This window comes from Chiroxiphia lanceolata, chromosome 5 (genome assembly GCF_009829145.1).
Source record: "Chiroxiphia lanceolata isolate bChiLan1 chromosome 5, bChiLan1.pri, whole genome shotgun sequence".
Taxonomy (NCBI): Eukaryota; Metazoa; Chordata; class Aves; order Passeriformes; family Pipridae; genus Chiroxiphia; species Chiroxiphia lanceolata.
Window position 1 is genome coordinate 65,318,399 of NC_045641.1, and position 24,675 is coordinate 65,343,073.

Genomic DNA, 24,675 nt, shown 5'->3' on the forward strand with positions numbered 1-24,675 from the left:
TCTACCATTAAATCTTTGCTGAGAAACAAGGCAAGACATCTGTACTACATTGTCTTCGAAATAATTAACTGATTTGTGCGTTACTAAAGTGAAAATTAATTTTATTCTACTATGAGAAAGTTTGGGAAAAGTGGAAGTCTTCAGTAATCTTTAATAAAAAAAAAAAAAGAAGTCTTGATTAGGCCAGACAAAGAGCCAGTTCCCACAAAAGGCATGATGGAGCTATGCCAAATGCTTCTAAGAACAGAGCATTTTTTGGTTGTTTATTTGGAGCCAAATTTCTTATGCCTTCATTCTCTCTTTTATGGGTATTAATAAGATTTCCACATAAATCTGTCTCTACTTAGTCATCCTCACCACTGTCAGACTTCAGAGTCCTGCAGGAGGAGGGATTGCCAACACAAATGTTTACGATGTCACACGAGCCACACAATCACTGCAGCCATCGCTCAGAACAAACTGTCCCAAAAGGTGAAAGGCCACTGCAGCCTATGGAAAGGCAAAGGATTAAACAATACATATCTATCATTAGGATTAAGAGGGAGAGGAGTGAAATAACAGCTGTAATCATCTAAATGCATTTCTTGATTTGGTGTTAACAAATGAAAAACCAGTGAGCATCTTTCTCCATTTAATATACATTCTTAAGACAGACTTCATCCACTTCTGGGAAATTTTATCTGTGCTTATCTGAAACTCTCTTTCTTTGACTCTTCTGTTTACTTTACAAGCCCTTCACGCTCATTTCACATATTGTAACCAGAGTATATCTGTCACTGATGTATGGAAATTTTCTCCAAGGCACCAGTGAATTTTTGCATTCAAACTTTTGCCCTTACAGCCAGGTAACTCTATCATCCCTTGAAATCTTAGGTACCATCTCCACTGATTGAAACCCATGGATGGACCTCTCTGGCTCAGCAAACATACACATGCTCCCCCTTCTCCCCCATCCCCTCCCTCAGAAAAACAAACAAAACCAAAGCCAAAGAAACAAAAAAACCCCCTAAAACCAAACCAAAACGAAAATCACCAGGTGATCTTTAATCTGACTGAATGGAAAGAAGTGAGATGAGCTAAGGAAAAAAAAAAACATATCGCCAGACAAAACTGCTGTGTTTCTTGGGTGTCAGTCACAGACAGTAGGAAACAAATCTACTCCGCCTTTCTTACATGTGGAAGGATAAACAAGTGCCCAAAGCCCATCCTTAAATTGTTTGGCCTGTCTTTCATGAGAGAAGAAAAGGGGTTTCAGATTTGCTGGGGTAGAAGATAGGGAATGAGGCAGAAATAATCAGCTCACTGATGTAAACATTCCTAGATCAAAATGGAACATTTGACCATTCACAAGAGTGGCACTGAGGAAGCTGTTAACTCCAAGCATGTTATCATGGCATCAATATCATGACATTTCTTTTAAGTTTGCTTTTTATTAAATAAACACTTGGGGGGAGGACACACCACACTACATACAGCTAAGAAGTTAGATATCTAAAATTTCATTAAAAACATCTGGGATTGCATGAATTTGCAACATTCAAAAGATAGTATATGACATAATTATGCTTACAAACACTGATTCACTGTTTTAGATAGCAAGCCATTAAGATCACAGGAAAGATATTTTCTGGGCTATCAAGTTTCTGCCTAAAGTTCTCACCTCCCTAACCTGCTATTATGAATGATTAAGACAATCTGATCGTTACTTTTATCTCAGTTCTAGAAACCTTAACCAAAAAAAAAGACCCAGAGGCCCCTAGGCCAAGTTCTCATGAGTGCATTGAATGACAGTAAAGAAGTCGCTCCCACTATCTGAGGATTTTTTTAGGCTGAGGTTTTTTAGGTGCACATCAGTAAATTTTGCAATACACTGACTTCAGCTTAAACATCAACGTTTTCCTCAGCATCACATTACCGCTTTCATTTGAGAAGAGACAGTGTATAAAGCAAAGAAGAACATCAAAAAAGCACATATAATTGCAGCCACAAGAATTTTTGATCACAGATTAGTTGCAGTTTTCAAAAGAATACTAAAATCTAAAGGTTTTAACACAACAGCATGTCCATGCATGAACCTAGAATTTATAATCCCGGGTTTTCAAAGAGTCTGCTCGAGTGGCAGATCGTAGCACAAGTCAGGAAATCTTAAGAATCTTCTAGTTTGTCTACACATAATACAAAAGGAAAAGAAAATTCTAGATCCAAGGATGACGGCAGCTAAAATATTGGAATGAAACCCATTGAATCTATACCTCAATCACTGCTGTCACAAGTACATATTATCCATCGACCCTAAATAAGAATATCACATATTTTAGGACAAAAATATCACATATTTTAGGACAAAAACAGCAGAAGAGAAAGCTGAAATAAAGACCGGATGGATTTGAGAAGGAGATAGACAATCCATCTTTACTACTTCACTTAAAAATGTCCAAGAGCTCTCCAAGAAACATTTGGATTTGCCATCTCCCTCTGTCTCACCACAACGCATGTATGCAGAAAGCTAGGTTTAGATGTCCTAAATTTCAGTTAAGCCCCGGTGCCTAGTATTTCCTATTAGCTGGCTCGGACCCCAAAGGTCCCTCGCCAAGAGGAAACGACAGGCTTGGATCCTCAAGCGGAATTTAAGTTGGAATATGTGATTTAGTGCTGGCACCCTGGTCCGTCTAATTGTTGCACTATTATCCCATGCTCCTCTATTACATGGCTTGACACAAACACAGCAAGCTTAGCAAGAATCAGCATTCTTTGGCCCAGAAGACAGTTTTCAGTATCAATGTCACACAGAAAATATTTCTCTTTGCCACTGAACAGATTCCTCAGTATGGCCTCTGTAACGAGGCACATACAGAGCCCGTGCCATCTAAAATAATCAAATTGTGCACACCTACTGGTATACCTGACTGCTTCTAAACAGTTTTTGCTTCTCCACAAGTCACAGGAAAGATGAATGCTCTGCAACTCTGAGCAGAAGCCTTGCTGGAAAGGGTAGGGCTCCCTTTCCACCCTTGTTCCCCTTTTAACTTCCAAATCTCTGGCAGAGTCTTCCCCACAGTTCCTCACAAGCACACAGGAAGTACAGCATTAAATCCTGTAACAGAAGATGTTTATTCATTTGCAGTTTTGTGTAATCAGTAGACAATTAGGACTGCTTTTAAGAATGGTACTTGCATATGAATTAAGCTGGTCTCAAAAAAAACCAAAACCCTCAGTAATGGCATATGAATTAGCAACATTTCAGCTTGTACAGAATTCAGAATAAAAAGAAATGCAGTGAATTTCAGGGAACTGTTGTAATAAATAAATTTTTAGAGCTGTCTTAATGAATAGCAAATACTAAGTAGTCCACAGCTTCCCAGAGAATACATAGCAGCAATAACATACTCACCACACATAACAGACTAAGTTTTACCAGCTAAAGCTCATCATCCTTATCTGTAAAAATACAAGTTGCCTGTTTATTTCAACTGCCCTTATCATACTTCTCACCAGCCAGGGCTCCACTGAACAACACCCCATTTATACCCACAAGCAGGACACCAGCTCAGGCTGCTCTGGGACATTATCAGCTCCTCCTGCCCAGCCAGCCCCGGGCTCCACTTCACAGCTAAAACCAGTGGCAAGCCAGTCTTGGCACCAGGGATATCACATAAAGCACCTCTGAGGCTTTGCATCTCTGGAACAGAGTTGTGGCACCAAGCTCCAATTTTAATACTGCAACATATGTGTTTGTAGGACATAAGCAGTTATTTGTTGATCAAAATCACCACTCAAGTGTTTGCAAATAAAAGAAGAAAAAAATATTTGCAAAACTTGGCACACATTTGCAAATCAATGAAGAAGAACAAAGACTTAAACTATAACAAATAAAAAGTCAAGCAACGGTTACAGAAGTTGGCATATTAAGAAACAAGCCTGCCTGTGGAGACACCAGAAAATAGGATTAAATATAGAGAAAGAACATTGTCAACTCAGGCTTGCTGACTGAGCTATCAGAGTCAAAGAAAGAATTCTATCCTTCTAGATTGTACAATACTAATTCGAATTTGAATATATGCACAAACAAATGTGTATATACAGATACATATATATAAATAAGGAGATACATATATATACACACGTGTGTGCATGCACATGCATCTATAACACCATGCTACAAGGTCTCAGCTCACATTTTGAGCAGCATAACAAATATTAGCTTTGAATTACTTCCTTTAAAATAAGAAAGAGGATGGTTAGCTGTTAAAAAAAAAAAACTAAAAATTTCTCTGTGGATTTGTGGATGTAAATACACTCCTCCTGCATTAAGGACTGAACTTAAAGGATCACCCTGTTATCCTGGGGGCTGAGCACTCTCAACTCCCATTCAAGACAGCAAAGGCAGGGATGAGATGATCAATAACCTCTACAAAAAGAATATAAGAAAAACAGCATTTTTAACAAATCTTGACTTATAGAGTATAAATTGTACAATATCACTGAACAACCCTCACGAGAAGTTAAAGGTATTCATTATCTTACAAGAGTAAGATGCAGGGCTACATCTCAGCACAAGGATTCCCGTAACAATCCCACTGACAGACTCAAACTAAAACTCCAGCTACATGAAAAATATCTTATCAGTTATCTTGCAATTATAAATCTATCCAAACATTCCTGAGCTCCTTATCAACACAAAATACAATGATCAGACCTTGCCAGGAGTAACTTATGGTTAGCATCACCAGTAAAACTGAAGAGAAATGCACCAGAGAATTCCACCAGCATCCAACAGATTTTTTTTCCACTCACAAACAAGTCTCAGGGGAATGACTTCAGCATTATCAATATAGAAACAGCCCTGTCTGCAGAGTGTAAATGAAGAAGCATAGACTATTCTGCAAGGAAACCCAAGTTAGATCTGTTAGCTGATGAGCTCTAATAGACATCAATAAGAAAGAAAAGGAGAAAAGGGGAAGAGAAGCCAGGAAGGGAAAGAGAAGAAAGAAAATAGAAGGAAAAAAAAAAAGGAATCTCAAAAGCACTTGAAATTGCATTAACAGAGGCAAGGGTAGACAGCACAAAAGACAAGGTTGTGCAGCCCTTTTTAACCTACACTTTTGCACAGAGGTCTGCACCTTTCTACAGCTGTCATTTCAATTGAGATTTAATACATGGGCATAGACAAGGTTTCACAAGTTTTACTCTGCAGGCAACAAAAAGCTTGGGAGAGCATATCTAGATTACTGCTCATAGAAGTAGAGTAAAAATTGCTTGGACGTTGCTTCTCAACCCACGCACCACCCTTTCCAAGTGCCCTCACCCAACAAATGCTCCTGAGGGTGCCTTTGCAGGCTGCCACCTGAGTGCCTTCCCTGACACCACAGGGTAGACAACCCACCACTCTGGCCTCTTCAGCAGCCCCACACTCACATTTTAAGGTAAATTTGGGGTGTATGCATTTGCTAAGGATCGGTATTTTTATGTAACAAAGGTAACAAAACAGAAGCACGCTCTGCCTGTCCTATATGGCATTAAACACAAACATATATAGGTTTATTTAAAACCATATAGAAAAAGAAAGTGCAAGAGACTCGGAGAAGTACCTGTACTCCAGGATGAGGAGCAGTTCAGGTTATTGCTGATGCCCTGGCAGCAGCTCCAGCAGAGAGAGATGCCAGCAAGGTATCAACAAACTGCTGGGAGTACAATAGTTCAAAAAACAATTAACCTTTTGCATTGAAAGAGTCAATTCTTTCCCCTTCTGGAATTCATTTCAAAAATGTGATTATGGACAGATTTACTCAAACATCAGGCCGAAGGATGTTGTTCAGAATTAGTAATATTCAGTTTTGAAGTTAGTAATAATTATTCCCCTACAGTATTATCATTTACCCAAAGAAAACTGCAAGCTTATGCAGAGAAAAAAGAAGCTTTATAAAAAAAAAATAAACCAACAGCCATCAGTGACTTGATCCTCAAAACACAGAGATACAGTTTTCCAGCAGGCATCATCATATTCATATTTCACACAGCTTTTAACAAAGCTGAGATATTTCTAAGAGGACCAACCAGTCTAAGAAGAATGGTTGCTTTTTAACCATCAGCAGGGTGTGCCTCAGGACTTGAGCAACCACCAGAAAAGCATCACGAGTACATCCAAAAAGCACCACTCCTACAGAGTTAGGCAGGCAAAAATCCCATTAAAAAAAATAAGGCTGCAGAATAGAATTTTACTTTATTCTAAAATCCAAACCAAAGCATAAATCTTACTACAAAACAAAGCCAACTTAAGCAACCTGCGAAATACAAAAGTCAAACAAACCACTTTAACCCCACATGTTTCACTGGCGGGTTGGGGGCATTAGCCAAGAAGGCCTCAGCTATGCTTTGAGCTATTTCTGATATGTGGAGGGTTTGTAATTTTCCAGCCTTGTGCAGGGGCAGAAGGAGAGCCTTTAGCTGTATTGATGCTTATAAATATCTTCTCCCCGATTTTTTTCAGAAGTTAATTGTATTAAAAATACAAAGAGTCATACAGAAATAGATCCTGGTCGGTGGACACTTCAGATTAAACAGCAAGTTCACTAAAGCACATCACAACAGAGTGACCAAACTGGGAACTTTCTTCCTAACTAGTATCAGACTAAAAAAAAAAAAAGCCATTTTTTTCTAATCCTCAACCTGTTTGGCATAAAAACCCTATATAACACTTCAATGGGTGCACAGGGGGGTGTACAGGTGGGTTTTGAATCTTTCCAGAGGAGACTCCACAACCTCTCTTGGGCAACCTTTTCCAGTGCTCTGTCACCCTCAAAGTAAAGAAGTTTTTGCTCATATTCAGGTGGAATTCCTTGTGTTTTAGTTTGTTCCTCTTGTCTTGTTTCTGGGCACCAGTGAAGAGAGTCTGGCCCCATCCACTTGACACCCGCTCTTCAGATATATGGATGCATTGATAAGATCCCCTCTTCTCCAAGCTAAACAGGCCCAGCTCTCCCAACCTTTCCTCACAAGAGAGATGCTCAAGACCCCTAATCATCTCCACAGCCCTGCACTGAACCCTCTCCAGTAGTTCCTTGTCTTTTTTTGTGCTGGGGAGCCCAGAACTGGACAACGAGCTCCAGACGTGACCACACCGGGGCAGAATAGAAGGGAATATTCAGCTACTGCACTTGTGCCATTTCCCATTTTATTTGTAAAAAGTTACATATGTGAATAGAGCCATGAGGTGCTGCAATACTAAATCATAATGGTGATTTAGTCTATTTTCTTGGATTCTTGGCAGAGAAGGAGGCAGCTGCTTCATCTCCAAAAATGATGACAGAGTCACAGAATACTCTGAGTTGGAAGCATCCCACAGGGATCATCAAAGTCCAACTCCTAGCTCTGCACAGGACAGCCCCAAGAATCACACACACCACGCCCCAGTCTTCACTGGCTTTTCGAAATACAAAACCTACTACTGCTCTTCTTCCCACAGTCTTCTTTTAGGGCAGGTGTGTTGGTTTGTCCCTCCACCGTGCTCGCCCGGGGCAAAGCGCCTCGGCTGACACGCCGGAACCGAGGAGCGACGAACAGCAGCTGGAACAGCGGCTTAAAAACCGAGCGCTGACACGGGCTGGGTTAAGTACCACGGACAGATTTTGCCGATGATGTTCGTGGCCGGTTTGGCGGCGCCGAGCAGCGCAGGGGCTCTCGTGCCCTCTAGGGGGCCGCGCCCGCCAGCGCCGGCACCGCCCGGGGCGAGGGGGACCCTCATCACCATCATCATTATCATCACCGTCATCATCATCACCTCCACGGGACGTCTGCGACAACGACACACACCCACACAGAGGGAGAAGAAAAGCAGCTCCAACCCCTTTTTTTTTTTTTTTTTTTTTTTTTTTTAAATAAAGAAGAAGCCAAAGCTCGACAAAGGGGTACGGCACTTCTTCCTCTCACAACTTCACCGAATCTCCACAAACAGCTCCGAAAAGAGAGACATCAATAATCCTGCCCCTCCTCTCCGCCCCCCCCCCTTAAAACTCAGACAGATATCGCATTATTTCATTGTTTTTATTACTTCCCAAATCATTATCCCGATGCAGGGAACTGATGCTACCGCTTACATCAGGGCTTAGAGCAATACCTGCAGCAGGGCTTAGAGCAAGACAAGTTGGACATTAAAAAAATAATAATAAAAAAAAAAGGAACCTGAAAAACTACATAGCCCAAACGAGAGAGGCGTTTCTTAGAGTGACACTCTGACTAACACAGAAAAGACTTTGAGGAAAGGGTTTGGTAATTAACAAAAAAGCTTCTTCGAAACCAAGCAGACTGAAATAAAATTAAAAATCCATGCATAAAGAAAAATCCAACTTCCACTTTTTTATCTGAATCGGTACATTTCTTTCCCTGTCCATCAAGGGATATGCTACAAGCTGTACATCTCCCATTAGATTACATAAGTAAATCACAGCAACTGGCTCAAAGCTTTAATTGCAGCAGTGTTCTTTTTATTCTCAAACCATTTAGGATGCAGTCAGCTCACCCCCATTCCAAGCCCTGTGGTTTGCAGGCACCAGAACCCAGCAACCTTTCCACTTCCAGTCTAGGATTATTTTTTTTCATATATCTTTTTTAAAGCAAAAAGCCCAAACAATATTCCCTCAATTTGCAAAACACAGCTATGTCTCAGTCTCACACCAAAAAAAAAAAAAAAAAGAGCTGGAATGTAAGCACACTAACAGCAGATTAGGACAGATTCATACAAATGTCACAGTAAACGTCCAAAACATCATGTGTCACTGTTTTTCCCCTCCAACCCCCAACAAGCTTCTCAAAACACATTTCATACACAGGGTCACTGTGCTGGCTGTTTATTTAATTAACATGACAACCCAGAGTACACAGGATTTCTTTCAGTTCCCGAGCTTTGCATTTTCACACTTCAGGCAGAAAGAGCAGAAAGTCACTACTGTACTTGACTTTTTTTGCCAATATGCCATAATGTACATTTCTTGATTTAACCGATTGACCAAAAATAGATTCTAAACCGTTCGTGAGAGTTTCAGCAGCAGTTTTAACATTTTTGTGAGGCTGAAAGAAAAAAGAAAAAAGAAAAAAATCTAAGTAGAGCGGGTTTGCGTAAATGAAGCCATGCAAAAGAAAATAAAGTCTTACGTCTGGAATCCCTGGGTGATTTTTCCTGGAGCCTTACTTAAATAATTTACACAGTTGTGTTTCTGCAAGCCACCAGATGACATAACTCCTCAGTATTCCTTAGTTTTCAGTGACCTAAATGGTAATGCCAGTAAATCTTATCAGCTCAATAAACCTTATTAGTAGGAGGTATATGGCATATAAAACAAAACATGTTTAATAGGACACCATTACTTTGACATAGACAAAGTTCAGTATTTAAATTTAATCTGCCTTCTCCCCTCCAAAATTTTAAATGTCTCTATATTGCACCCTGGTCACTCCTATTTTCAGGCCAGAGAGCAGGATACATAATCTTAAAAACTGGTTGTAATGTAAGGGTACATTTTTTGGGTTTTTAAGGCAGGATAGGAGAAAACCAGCAAGGGGGGGGGGGGGGAACAACATACTCCCGGCACTTACAAAGCTCTTGCTGTCAAACAATGAGAAGAAGAGATAAAGCCTTAATTTTCCCTTGAAAAAAATCCCAACAAATATATTTCTTTTTCTCCACTGTTTCTTAGATCTTATCACTGAAGAGATATCTTTAACCATGTGAACTGTTACAGTACTGTCTTCTCAACTCCGAAGACAGGGTGCGATAAGGACGGTCCTGGCTCGCAACTTTCCCAGGCTACAGGCTGGGAACAAGCAGAGTCACCACCCAGAACCCCAGGAAAAACAGTCAAATTGAGCAAAAAACCCTCCACTACTGCTGGAGGAAGATAGAGGAGTCTGGCACCAAAGTCACTGATCTGAAAAAATAACTTTTGAGAAGGAGAAACAGGATGGGAAAGATGTGGCAGCACGAAACAGTTACCAAGACTCAAACCAACTGAAAATAAGTGACGGACCCTCAGGTGTCCCTTGACGAGGCAAGAAGCTTTTTACTTCTCCAACTGCCCAGAAAGCAGAAAAGAGCAAAAAGAAATATGGAAGGAAAATTGATAGAAAACCTCTCTGCCTCAGAAGCCACAGAACACAGATGGAGTTTGCACATGGAGTTGGTGGCCCGGCAGCTGGAGACATCAGAGCTGCAGAAGAAACTCCTCCATCCTGGTGCTACCCCCTGTGTGGGTCGGGGCGAGGCTCAGCACCTCACAAGTGCCTTCTTACACGAGGTTGTGTTACCTACTGGTTTGGGGGCTAGAAAGTACTTCAAACCCTGATGTGTCCTGTCCCTCTGACAGTCTTCCGACCAAGGAAAAAAGAAATCTAAAAAGGCAAAGCAAACTATTTGCAGCAGCTGCAAATAACGCACACTTGTACTAAAGCCAAGTTAGCTGAAAGATTTCCATTCCCCCCAAAACAAAACAAACAACAAACAAGGCTTGAAAGCAAAATCAGGAGACTTCAGCACCGTTTAAAATTCTCCAGCTGCTATCTCCTGTGGGGTGTTTTACCTAACAAGTCAAAATCATCCCTTTGGACTTGTGTATGTCAAGATTAACACACACAGATCAGAGGCATAAGCTTCAGAGCACATGGGCCATATAATATTTTAGTGGGAAACACCAATACATGTAACACATTTCTGCCCCTCAGCCCCCAACCTCCTCTCCACACTTTTAGGACAAACTAAAATGTTCGAAAACCTGGAGAAAAAAAACTCCGAAAGCTGTCATCTTGGTGGCACTTGTGCATTTACCACCAAAAAAAAAAAAAAAAGAAGAAGAAAAAAAAAAGGCATTTCTTCATTCATTCTCTGTGTTATCCATCTATTCACAATTTCCCTCTGCATCCTCTCTCAAATCTGGGTGAGCGAGCCCTCAAGGAGCTAAGCATCCTCAGCCAGCCTTGATGAAATCACAGGGAGAGGACACTCAGCTGGGAGCAAGATCAGGCTATTAGGAAGCACACACTTCTCAATGAGATCTACACACGTGCCAGTCTGGGAGCTTTCAACCCAAAGAATTTGCCAAAGTTGAGAAAGAGAGAGAACGTATACAAAAAGCAACCGCAAAAAAAATAGAACGAAACTAAAAACTGGAAAAGAGCACTTTTAGCAGCAACAGAAGGCTGTATCATGGTATGGTTTGATTTTTGGAGGGTGGTTGTTTTTTTTTTTTAATGAAAGTTTCTCTTTTTAAATTCTTTTTGAAATGGATAAGCAACTAACATGAGACATACATCAAGACCTCTATCCATGATGTCAGTTTGCAATTCCTGGTACCGTCCTTTACATCACAAGGCCACATAGATTCTATTTTATATTCCAGTAGGGAAAAATTCAGGTTATAATTGAGACGTGTATGACTAAAAAAGAAAAGTTCTGAAATTCCAACTTTCTTTATAGAATCTCATATTAATGCGGACAGTCAGATGAGAAGGGAATCACACTGGGAAAATAAAAGCTCAATTAAATGCTCAGCAATAGGAAAGATTACACAGGAGGTGATGGGAAACATCTCTAAAACTTTGTCTTAATGTTACTCACTAAATTAAAGTATGTGTTTCAAAGCAATAAAGTGGATCTATTTCCTGATGGAGATTATTGGCAGTTCCCAGATGTACTGATATGACCAGAAACATTCAGGGGGATGTTTTTTTTAAAAACAAGGGGCAAGGGAAGGCCTGGTTTTGTTTATAAAGGCCTCATCTCTATTTTTAACATGTTATATTTAAAAACTGTCCAAAAGAGAAACATTTACCTAGGGCTTCTTTAAGTCTACAGGGAGCTGATTTTCGCTATAAACATAAACTTAGTTTGCCATAAAAAAGTCTCACTTCTCCCAGTATTTCTTCAAGGTCCTTACAGAGCTTTGTTTCAGCTTTTCAATCTTTCTGTCTTGCTAACATTTATTTAAGAGAACAGTTTTTAGGAAGGGATGTTCGCGTACACACAGCCATACTGCGCTAATAAAAAAATAAATAAATAAATAAATAAAAAAGACAAAAAGTCTTTCTAGTCTCAAAAGTAGTCATCCATTTCTAATCACACAGTGACGCAAGCAATACCAGATCTCACTATTGATTAACAGTGAGTGAGAACAAAAGACAGAGAAATTTGCCAAAATCCTGACACGGGTGAACTGAACAGTTGCCAGTTAACTCCAGCCCAGCTCCACAGCCTGAGAGTGGGAATTGCTGGGGCAGAGCTGACCACTGTCCCCAGCTAACACACCACCGGTGAGGGAAAAGAAGTCTACCCTGTTAACCATCACCAGTTTAACATTCTAGTATTTACAGATGACATGAATTCTCTCTATAAGAAAAGAGAAGGACCATGGTCACAGACTAGTGAGCCCTGTCTCCGAATGATTACACTTGGAGATGTTAATTAAAAAACTGCTTTTATTAGAAGTGTGAGAGAGTGAAATATGTTTAAAACCTTACAAATTATTACTGTAAGAAACACCAGGAATGCCAAACATCATCAAGTAAGTATAAATAATTTTGTGCCTTAGATATTGTATTTACAAATTATTCTTACGCCCTTCTTTCTCTCTCAGCTCGTGTTAAAGTCAGAACTGGGTCAGCTTTCTACTTTTTCACACTGTAGTAAATATTTATTTTACCTAAACAAAAATGTTAAATAAATAAGTATATTTGTTGTAAAACAAGTCTCAAGTATATAAGGTTGTCAGGCCCTCTTCTAGAAAATGTCACAACCAACCACAAAGAGATGTAATCAAACCATTTCCAGAACCAAACTTGCCACCCACGCCATACAGTTAGATGCCATTGCTTGAAAAATACTTTATTGCTTACCCAGCAAGCAACCTGAAAGAAAACCTTTGGTGTACGGCAACACGCTTCACTTGACCACAGTGCACAGAATCATTTTCAATAGTAATTGAAAAAGAAAGCTTAACACCATTTGACACTTATTTTCCCCCTCAGGTTTCCCTTTTCACTGCTCAGCAAGGGTTGTGCTGCGCTCAGTTACACTCGACCCATGGTGAGACGATCTTAAAATCTCAAAAAAACCTGAGAAACACTTCAAGCGCAGAACTAAGCCCACCTCATGTGGGTGGCAGCACCCGACAGGGCTGTGCAGTAAAGATACTGGTGCTTGATCGTTCCTTTCTCCAGTTCCCTGAGGCGTGCATTTAAAAGAACGCATCGCCGGTAACAAAGTTCTCACTCAGCCATTGCAATCGCAGCCTCCCGAAGGAAACAAAGTTGAGATAAATCGCGTGTGCCTCGCACCGGTTCCCACAGCCACGGCGGAGCGGGAGCTATTGATTACACGCTCGGGAACAGCCTCGGGGAGGCAAAGTGCAAACACAAACCCCGCGCCGGGCGCGCCAGCCTCAGAGGACACGCTACCGCCCTGATTAGGGACTTCTCCCACCGAGGACAAGCCGCTTGGCTCACGCACACAGACCCCTTTAAAGCTTAAAGCAAGTTTAAGAGGGCTGAGCTACCTTTCTAGGAAACTACAGGTTTGAAAATGCGAGGCTCGCAAGTGATGCGCTGGGAAACCCGAGGGCTGCGCTGAGGGCAGGTTCCCTCCGGCTCCGAGAGCCAAGAGAGCACCGTCCTCCCCAGCCCTTTTGCCAGGCTTAAGGAAAGCCAGCGCCGGTGATGGCTGTGAAAGAAAAGCACACCCCGAGCCCTCTCCCCGTCGCCCGCAGCCGGGGCAAGTCAAGCTGTGTCCGGACAGCCCCACTTCCCCCCCGCTTCCCCCCCAGCCCCGTCCCGGGACGGCCGCCCTGGGCTCTCCGCGCCGCGGGGCACCGGGAAAAGCCCACACCGTGCGCGGCCCCTCCGGCGAGGAGCTCCCCGCGCCTCCGCCGCCGGCGGGACCCCCAGCAAAGTTTGGGACGCGTTCCCCCAGCCCTTGCCCTACCTGCTCCCGGGGGATGCAGGGCAGCGAGGTCCTCCGGTGGGTCTTGTTGCCGCTGCCGCTGCCGCCGCCGCCCGACATCTCGGGGGAGATCATGGAGCTGGACCGCCGCCGCCGCCTGAGCACCGGGGCTTCGTCCGCGGCCGGGGGGGCGGCGGGAGGCTCCGCCAGCGGGGCGGCCCGCCGGGGGGGCCAAAGCCGGTCGGTGTAGCCGGCCAGGAGGATGCCCAGCAGCCCCAGCAGGTAGGCCAGGTAGGGCCGCCAGGACGCCGGGACCCTCTCCAAGGCGACGAGGGACGTGGTCCTGGCCGCGCTAGTCACGGTGAGCATGGGGACGCCCTGCCTCAGCTTCAGCACCAGCCATGTCACGGCGGCCAGGCAGCTCAGCACCACCCCCGTGGCGGCGAGGGAAAGCAAGTGATCCTCCTCCTCCTCCTCCTCCTCCCCCGCCGCCAGCGCCGTCTGCGCCACCGCTTCCCCCCCGCAGCAGGCGGCCAGCAGCAGCAGCAGCGCCGCCGCCCGCACACCGCCCCGCACCGGGGAGCGCCCCGCGCCGAAGAAGGCGCCGGCCAGGCAGAGCGGCACCGCTCCGGGGGGCACCCAGCCCCAGCGCCGCAGCCCCGCCAGCGCCCGGCCGCGCTGCCCCGGCACCAGCCTCACCGCCAGGGCCAGCGGCACCGACAGGGAGCCGGCGCACAGCGCCCAGGAAAGTTTCCGGCGGCGCCAGGTCTCCCGCGGCGGGAGCAGCGCGGTCCGGGCCGGCGCCCCCCGCCCCGCCGCTGCCGCCCCGCCGCCGCCCGGCCGCCGCCCCGCCGGCGGGCAGCGCCCGCTGCAGCCGCCCATGGCTCCGACCGGCTGCCCCGCGCACCCCCCGCCGGGGTGGGCGCCAGCCCCGGGGCTGATTCCCGGCCGGGCAGGGTCCGGTCAGCGCCCGCGGGCCGGGGGCGCTCCCCGCCGGAGCAGCGCCGGCATTTCCTGCGGAGCTCCGGGCTCGCCCCCCGCTCGCCTTCCCCCCGGGCGCCCAGCGCCGCGCATGGGGAGCGCCTCGGCTCTCCGAGACCACCCCGGGCTTGCGGGGGGGCGGGGGGGAGGGCGGTGAATTATAGCTGCTTTTTAAAAGTGCAGGAGAGGGAGAGACGCGGAGAAATCCTAAAGTGTAAGAAATGGGGGGGGGGGGGCTGGCGGGTGGGGGAGAGGCAAATGTACCACCTCAGAAGTGCTGCTTAATTTCTAGGCCATCCTTTGCCTCACGGGCACTCTCGGCGGAGGCGGGGAGGAGGCGGGGGGGGGGAACGGACGGAACGGTGCTGCCCGCCCGAGGGTCCGTGCCCGGCCCGCGGCATTCTCGGCTGTGCCCCGCGGGCCAAGGGAAGGAGCCTCCGGGGGGTCGTGGCGGACCGCGGGGGAGGACAAATGACCGGGAAAAAAAAATAATAAAGCCCAGGACGAAAAAATGGCAAATAAAAGGCCAGGGGAGCCTGGGCAGAAGTTGCGAAGTACTGCCAGGAGGGCGAGAGAGAGATCCGCGGGAGGGACTTGAACGGAGGCTGCTTGGGAAGAGTAAAAGAGGAAGAGCGAGAAGGAAAGGGTTTCCCTCCTGAACACTGCTGGGATAATCCTTGAGTTTTACACGCTGAAAAATCAAGTGATGAGCGCTCCCCCCGGCCGGGTGAGGAGGCTGCCCAAAGCCCAGCAGCAAACCTGAACAGAACAAGCCAAACCCGAGCAGCGGAGCGGGCTGTCGCGGGAGGCTGCGGGGAGCGGCGCGGTTTGCCCAGGAAAGGGCTGCCCGGCCCTGCCCCGCTCTCCCCCCGCTGGAGCCGGCGGTGCCACCCGGGCGGAGGAGCTCCCGGTCACCGGGCGCTGCCGGCCAAGGCATAAATCGGCCTGTCAGGGACGGGGCAATTACGAGGCCATAAAAGAGTCAGAAAGATGGATGTTTATAAATTATTATCACTGGGTTTGTTGTTGTTTTAATAGGGAGCCCAAACTGGAATCCCAAAGCCAGCGGGCCACGGTCGGTCCTCCGAAGCGTTACGAATTTCTAGGCTGCGGCTCCATCCAAAACCTGCCCTTTCCTTCCTCCAAACCTGCCTCACGCTCACGCCGGAGGGCTCCACAGCTTGCTAGGGGCAAAATTCTGGCCCAGCCCCCTGGGCCGACAAAAATTGGTCTGCGCAGGAGTGGAATCAGGTGCAGACTAAAAGGCTGTGCAAAGCCCCAGCTCCCACAGAAGAGCATGGAGTAATGTATTTAGCACTTAATAATACAAACCACAGAAAAATACAATCACCAGCTGTGAAGTTACAGGGCATTAAGACTCAGGAAGTGAACAGATTAGAAAACAGAATTTCCCAGCTCTCTTCCTCCTCCCACATCCACAAATCACTAATTTGAGACAGATTTATAGCCTTTACATATTTATTGGTGTATCTATCTGGATCTCATGCCTATCATCCAGGATCTGAGTATCTGAAATGGTAGCATTAGTGAAGCATACTTGGGATTTTTATTAGAAATGGGTCGTAAAAACTGAGTCTGTTATTAAATAATAGTTTTCCAGCCTAACTATTATGGAATATGGATTTATTAGTCATTTTTATGTTTGAAGCTTGGTTTGAAAACAACCTAGATATTGTTAGCAAAGTTTGGCTCTGAGGAATGGAAAGCCTCTGGTTTTTTTAAAGGTTAAGGGTCCAGATTAAGAACAGCTGGAAAGGTTTAGAGTTTGTTCTGGTGAGACAGCAATCAGCAGGTCGCCATACACACCTAGAAAAACATAGCTGGGTTCCATCTACCCTAAGCATCAACCTCCCAGAGGCAGAATCAGGGCCCAGATAGTAATAACTGTATGACTTTTCAGCTTTGTATCAGTAAGATGCATCTCTTGAATATTTCTAAGTGTGGATGCATCAAAACAGAAACCAAGTAAATCGATCCTGCGACACTGGATGAAAACACACGCAGCAGTTGCCATTCAGTTGCCAGAAATGTTGACACTGTAAATAAAGTCATAAATGAAAGTCAAACTAGATAAATAAACTCTCCCTACACCTTTATTTTTTTGCTGACGCACCCTTTAAATGTATAATACTTGTATGGATCAAAGTAGATAATGATCTATACTCTTTTAATTCCTTAAGTTAAAACATTAATTATTCACTTTAGATTAAAAGCAGCAGCATTTTTTTGGTTGGACAGATTTGATGTTAGTGTAAAGAAACTTCTATTCATTTTCATAACTGTTATGATTTGAGCCTAATAGCAAGGGGTTTTTTTCAAGAGTGTTTCAAATTCATTAAATTATTGAAACACATTTCTAAGCTCTGACTACCTGTACCTCTGAGACTACCACGAGCATAGCTGGCAAAGTGGGGTTTATGGGTGCTAGGCTTCACCAAGGATCAAGGCTCAAGGTGTCAGTGGCTGAGCTCGCCTGAAGCTCACAAGTCTAAGCCAGAGACAGCACCTTTCCAGTCTCCCGTGAATTGGACTAGACCTCCCCAAGCCATCTGCTACTTTCTGCGTTGAAGTTTATAGCAGAAAGTCAAATTTTGATTCTTTTTTTCCTGGTATCTTGATTCTCCACATCAAGGAGCTTTAAGATAACATGATGAAAATCAAGGCTCACAAGGTAAAGGCACAAATTCTTCTGAGCACCGAGGTTATCTATGGATTAGTACATGGGAAGATGAACCTTACTGTGCTCTCTACCATGTGGGAGTTGATAAAAGTACTTCCTCATGTTTCTCAATGAAGCAATAATTGTCTCTTACTCGTCTACTGATTATCTGTGGGTGTTTTAAGCACTTAAGTTGTAAAGACCTCTCACAAAAAAGCAGCAGTAATTTAATTTTAGCATCTCCATCAGAAGCAACACCAGGTGGTAGACCATGGTAGGTGGTAGCCAAACAGAAAGTGAGTTTCACAGATGAGAAATGTGGACCATTTAGGAGACTTCCCATGCAGAGACAGATAAAAAAAAGAGGGAAGGTGGGAGTGTGCTGGTGTTAGTTCATTCTTCGGGATAGGATTCCACCAGATTAGACTACCCACAGATGATAGGGACCTCTTAAACAGTATGTTGAGCATATGGTTAGGGTCACCTGAAAATGCCGTCTTCCTTCTCTAGAGAAGAGAGATTCTGGGAAGGCAGACTTTGCTCCCGCAGATAGTGAACAGCTCAAGACTTCACTGAAGTTCTGGTGATGCAGCTTTTTGGCATATTTGCAGAACAACCTCCTTTTGATGAATAGACATCTATAATAACCCAAAGAAAATGGGAACCATTACATGTGATAAGGTCATTGTATAAATGTGCTGGAGCTGTATTCACCAAAGAAACTACCACTTGCAGCAGTTTGTTCTGCAGTGAACACCCAGCAATACCCTTCTATTTTCCATTTGGAGAGCAATTTTCCATGGTAATAGAGATTTCTTAGAGGCTTCAAAGGAGACAAACCCAGGAAGTTTCATGGTTACCATACACAAAGGTCTGTAAGAACATAATGGTGAACATCCAATTAGATAACAGAGTCTGATTGGATTTAACTGAAAAAAAGCAGTTTGCTCTGGACAACAAAGGGCAGGAGGTGGAGACAATGAAGAACAGGAGGTTTAAGGAGGCTTTGAACAGCTGACTGTTCCCCAAGACAATCTTCTGTCTCAGAATCACTTCATCCTTAGTAATTAGTGAAGAAGATGAAGTACATTTTATTCATTACTATGTCCAGCAATATCTAATCCACTCAAGGGACTTTAAATGAAGCAACCACGAGGAACACGGTTTTCCATTTTAAGGGGGAAACAATGGCTTCCCTCACCACTAAGGAGAGGAGGAAAGGTTTCACGATGGAACTTCTTGGCCCAGCTCTACAGATCAGATAACCACCATTTGTTTGGTTTGTCCACACTTCCCTGCAGTCTTTTCTCAAACCACTTCTGGTCTGTGGTCACAGACAGTGGGGCCACAAGAAACACGTGCAGGGCCACATCCCATAGCAAGTTACATGGCCTGTCTCCCCAAAGGTAGTGGTACAACAAAAGTCCCAAAGCATGCAGAAATGCTGTGATTGAGCTGAGAAGAGGCTCTCCTGGGGGTAAAGAAGCAATAGGGAAAACCAATTAAATTCCTCACCATGTCATAGTGGGGAGTGCCATGGGGAGAAGGAGAAATAGAAACGGTCTTGCTCATCCAGTTTCAGCTGTATCACTCTTGGTCTATACTTAAAGTGATTATTAATGCATTTTTTTGTTAATTTTTCTCTCTTCTTCCTTGTAATTAAACTTTTCTCACCTTCTTATGACCTTGCACAATGTGTATGGGTAGTTCTGTACGAATTTTTATAATGTCACTGAATATTAGTTCACTGAATAAAGTTAAATTTGCCTAATTTGTGAAATTCACTGTGATTAAAACATATACATGATGATAATGTTCTGGACTTTAATGACTCTTTTCTCTATTAGGATCTCAAATTATTTTACAAACATTTTGCTTAAGTCATCTAAATCCTCAGAAGTTTAGGTGATGACCAGTGGGCTGCATGACAGATTTATATGTGTCTGTTTACTGGAGCAGTTAAAAATATACTTACTTATAAACATGAGCACTTTTCTGACTTCAGTGGCATTTCACAAAGTCTGTCACATGAAATTCAATTTAAAGTTTTGAAATTCATAAGTTTTCCATATAACATAGTAAGCATCCAGATCAGTATGTAGTAGAAGATTTTATCATGTGATTTGTCTCACTGATTCAGTGATTTTGATAGTGAATGTGCCACTGAAATATATTTACCATATGAATTAGATCAGTTTTTATACCATTTTCGGCAGGGAAATAGTAAATAATGTTATTTTGGGGTTGAGTGCAGACATACTCACAACACCCACACTGCATCTGCTTCAGTTGATTCACATTTTCAAGGTTTTCTTCATAAGGGGAAGACTGAAGTATGTAATGAAAAAAAAGTAAGTCCTATGTTGTGGAGAGCATCCATCTGATGACAAATCAAATTTATTAATTTATGAAAAGTTCCACTGCCTTTCACTGTGGTGTGCATAGAAGGAATTACAATTACTGTATGAGGAAAACAATTACAATCCTCATGCGTTGTAAAGGGTAGGCTGCGATTCAGATTTTGCCCAAGTACAGAAGTGAGCTTTTCAGCCCCTGAAAGCTGTTATACTTCCATTAGAGGCATTTAAGAAAGGTCAAACTTTATATTTCAAAATAAGTATTGTTCAGAAATAAATGGGTTACTTTTATCATACTAGAATGGTCGCGCTATAATGAAACTAAAACTCAGATTTTGGGAAGGAAAGTTTGTGACTGTAGCCTTTTATACATTATCTTTTGTAACTTTGGCATATTATTTTTTGCCTATGTATCTTTTGTTAGTAGAATCACAGAACCACAGAATGGCCTGGTTTGGAGGGGACCTCGAAGATCATCCAGTTCCAACCCCTCTACCATGGGCAGGGACACCTTTCACTAGACAGGTTGCTCAGAACCCCATCCAACCTGGCCTTGAACACTTCCAGGAATGGGGCATCCACAGCTTCTCTGGGCAACTTGTGCCAGTGCCTCACCACCCTCACAGTAAAGAATTTTTTCTTCTATCTAATCTAAACCTACTCTCTTTCAGTTTGAAGCTATTCCCCCTTGTCCTGTCACTACATGCTCTTGTAAAATGCACGTGTATGGAATATTGTGCTCAGGCTTCCCAGTGAAGGAACACAGCCTGTCCCCTAGCAGCTACTTACAAGGCTGGGGTAATGTAGTCAGGGATTTCTTCTTTATTTCAAATTTAAACTTCCATCTACTTTTAACTTCGGGGCAGTCACTGGATGTTCACCATTAGCAAATAAATTTAACAGCTATTAAAAATACAATTATTTGATGATGCCCATGAAGGGGATCTAGTGTTCAAAGAGTGATAGATTTTATCATAACTGAGAGTTCACTTTTTGCATAGATTTTTGCTATAGTAGAAAAATCGATCACCTGTGCTTATGCCTGTGTACACAAATAATACCATAAAAACATGCTCTCCTGGAACAAGGCACGTTTACCTTTCAAATCCAAGCAAGTCACAGGGCAATTAGAGCTGTAAGCAAATGAGGTATAATAGCAAGACAGGCAAAAATCCTTCAAAAAGCTCAACTTCCTTTCCAGGGTTCAGCAGAAAGGTGTCCGTTCCCACTGACACACATTGAACCTCAACCACATGGGCTGGGTGGTCTCTGAGAGTATTGCCTGCTTTGGTATGTAGAACTCACGTACTTTTAGCAGTGTCTTGTTATTTTTGAAAGAAATATCATGTAATGGCATGACCACAAGAATTCTATTTTCTTTTTTTTTTTTTTTTTTAAGAGATGCCAATCGGAATTATTAATACTGGAATGATAGTCCCAGAAATCTGGTTTTCTAGTTTTTTGCTAACATTAGGTAATTATACCATAAATTGTTCTCTGTCATACATGTAGGTTCGGGAAAAAAAACTGAAAAATGCTGTATGTTATAATTTTGAAGCTGCCTGAAGTATAGATTCTGAAGGCAAATATTCAATTATTTTAAAAGTAATAATTACTCATAATTAAATAATTAAAAGTAATAAGTACTCTGGCTGTTTGTTTCAAATCTGCAGAGGACCCTCTGTTTATTTTGTGCTTCAATGGTGTTTAGTTTTCTGATCACTGGTTTAAGGTTAACTCTTCCACTGTTCCTTCTTTTTTTTAATATGCACTTAAAAAAACTGCTCACTCAAGAAATTTGAGTGGATATGTTTGCAGGACGGGGTCCTACTTTCCATAGGCTTTCATTTGACTGTATTATCCATCTACTCGGCCTCTAAAGACCAAATATTCTCTTGGTCTTTTTCTTTATCTAGTGGTTCTGATATTGGGGGTTTTTTTCTGGTGCTTAAAAATACTCTACATAAAGTGTAAGGAAGTCAAAAGTTCCTCAAAAAGTAATTTCAATGCTGATGCTCAGCTTGCCTCTTTAACATAACCTGTTTTGTTACAGTCCCGGGAGATCACTCTGAAAAATCAAGATATTTACTAACATGCATATTGTCTTTGGTGCCACTTCCATTTTATCTTGTGTTACAGTACCCAAAATGTTACCAAACAACTATTATTTTTAGATTGTTCTGTATGTACATCGGGTTTTATGCTTTTCTTTTTCTGGTCTTGTGATTTGTAAGTGCGTATGCAGCTTCTTTAGCAAGGCACCTCAGGAAATGGGACAGATCTTTTCTAAGCATCTTTTCCTAGTACGACTTACAAAATGAGTTTCTGCTTAAATAGCTGAGAAACAGAAATGTAGGCTGAAAGTAAGCTTTAACTAGTGTATTCCAAGCAAAGTGACCAAATCTCTCAGAGTAAAGGGATGCTAAGAATGAATACTTGTCCTACTGGTTAGCCAAAAAAGTAATTCATTTAATTGAAACTATTCTCACTTGACATGTAACACACACAGTCAAAGGTACAGGCTCATTAGCGACTTACTAATAACAATCTCCCTCTGAGCCAAGTTAGGAAGCTCCTTTTTGAGTGGAAAAAATGTAATGCAAAATCTTAAAATAACATGCAAGAAGCACAAGTTCTTAAATTGATTGGGAATCAAATTGTTGCAGACAAGTATCTAAAGATGCAAATGAGGATTTAGTGGGATTTTGAAAGACATTTTTCAGCTTAAGGTGCCTGTATCCAAAAATTCTTCAGCTGTCCCTACAGTCCTCTGCTTCCAGTGTTAAACCAGGTGCTAATGTTTCACTTCTGGGCTTGTCTAAGAGCCTTGCAGTGTCAGCAGAGCTGAATTCCCCGTGTCTAATTCACGCCTGGCAGGATTCACAAGCACAGTTCCTCCGCCTGTATCTCCTGAGAAACTCTATCCCAGAGGCATGTGGTGAGCACATGTAGTGGCTTCCCAAACTCACTAGTCACAAAGCACAGAGTGCTGGGTAGCAAATTCTTCCCATTCTTTAACAGAGTGCTTTAAATTCCTGGCTATGGAATATTTTGCTAATCTTGCAAACCTTGTTGATGAAGCTATTTCACTTTGTACAAATAAATAAAAAATACCTGTGGTAAAAAGAGAAAAGCAACGAGTATGATACCACATCTTTGTGGTAGGAACATTCACTGAGGGGCAGAGACACCTGGATCACAGCCCCTGTTCACCTGGTTTTATGTAAGATTTATAACATAAATGTTGAATGTAAGATAAAAAAAAAATATTTAAAATACAGTAAGTAACTGCTGGAGCAGGGACAGGTGTCTCCCTCATGAGTATCTCTACTTTTTAATGTTGCCAGCTTCCTTACCTATGTGGGCTGTATACCTAAAACTTCATATGGCTAAAAGCCACAATATACATTCATGCCCCATATGCTGAGAAGCAGAAGCTCTCAGCAGGAGTTGATTCTGGGTCTTCTGGAATTCCCCCAGCTTACTACTTCATCAGAATGCATTAGCCATGCAGTTGGGTCCTAAGGCAATGCTATAATATCACCTTCAACAGCCTGAACTGCTATGTTCCATCCCAGAAAACAGAAATTCCAGTTACTCCACAACCCCCTGCACCAACTCACAGCTCCAGAGATCATCCCTCAGCCAAAATGCCCCTAGAAACGGTCCTTGACCTGCTCAATACCTCTACATTGTTCAGGGCTCTGTGAGTCTCTGCTCAGAATTTTTTTTTCAGTAGTATGTAGTGTCCTTGTAAGTTTTATAGGTAATCATTCTGTCCTTCAAAACAAGGAATCCTTAATTATTTCTTGTAAGTTGGCCCCATTTCATGTCAGAGTGGGAGAGGGGTGAAAGGCCTCTTCCCCTACTTTTACTACATACAAGTGATTAAGGCAAAGGCATGAGGGTGCGAGAGAGGTCTGGGGTCAGGAGAGGAAATTAAACCCACTTGGTTGTGCCTTTTGTTCTGTGAGTTTTCAATGCAAAATCCATGAGCCAACCCCAGAGAAGGTTCTAGAAACCTAGCACTAAAAACAAGAAGTTTCTTCTTGCCTTGTCCCTACTCCCAGGTGTATTCCTTTTGTACTGATCTGCTTTATTGCTCACTGTCCCTCAGGTTTTTGTGCATCCCTCATGTTATAGCTCCCTCTTGGGGCTTTGGTCCCAGGTGACTAATTGAGAAACACATATATCAAAAGTAACTGTAAAATAATTCTGGCCTTTGACATTAAGTCTCTGAAAGCTAAATCTTGTAATGATAGTTAGACTTATGAGCCTTTACAGGCTCCTTTTGAGATGTTATCCTAGACCCTGAAATCGTGACACTTTTAATAAGTTCCTTTTAAGTACCAAGAGGATATAACTGAATCTATCATCTAAAAACATCTATTTTAATATCAGGTTGTTTAAATACTGTCTCCCCTACCACTACCAAAAGGAGCCAGTGATATCATCCATTTCCAAGACTTTGTAATCTTGTGTAGTATCAGAACGTTTGCATATATTATGCGATGTACATGTAACAGATATTAATGCTGCAAGATCTCACACCTGTCATGAGGTGATTTTTTTTGAGAAAACGAGAAATTCACATGTATGCTAAAGTGGCTTGCAGACTCACACCTCACAGAGTAAGCTTTAGGCACAGTACAGGTGTGTTTAACCCGAATAAAATCAAGGGAACTGCATATTCCCATCTCAAATCTCAACTGAATCACACAGCCATTCATACCAGTGCA

At 43.1% G+C, this 24,675-nt stretch overlaps 1 protein-coding gene across 1 annotated transcript in view; it reads right to left on the reverse strand.

Annotated features, from left to right (window-relative positions):
- PDE3A (phosphodiesterase 3A) overlaps positions 1-14,287 on the reverse strand; it is a 242,609-nt gene extending 228,322 nt beyond the window's left edge. Inside the window, exon 1 of the mRNA XM_032688570.1 lies at positions 13,961-14,287. Within this exon, the coding sequence (XP_032544461.1) occupies positions 13,961-14,287 (327 nt within the window). The remainder of the gene's footprint in view (positions 1-13,960) is intronic.
- Positions 14,288-24,675: the final 10,388 nt, after the last annotated feature.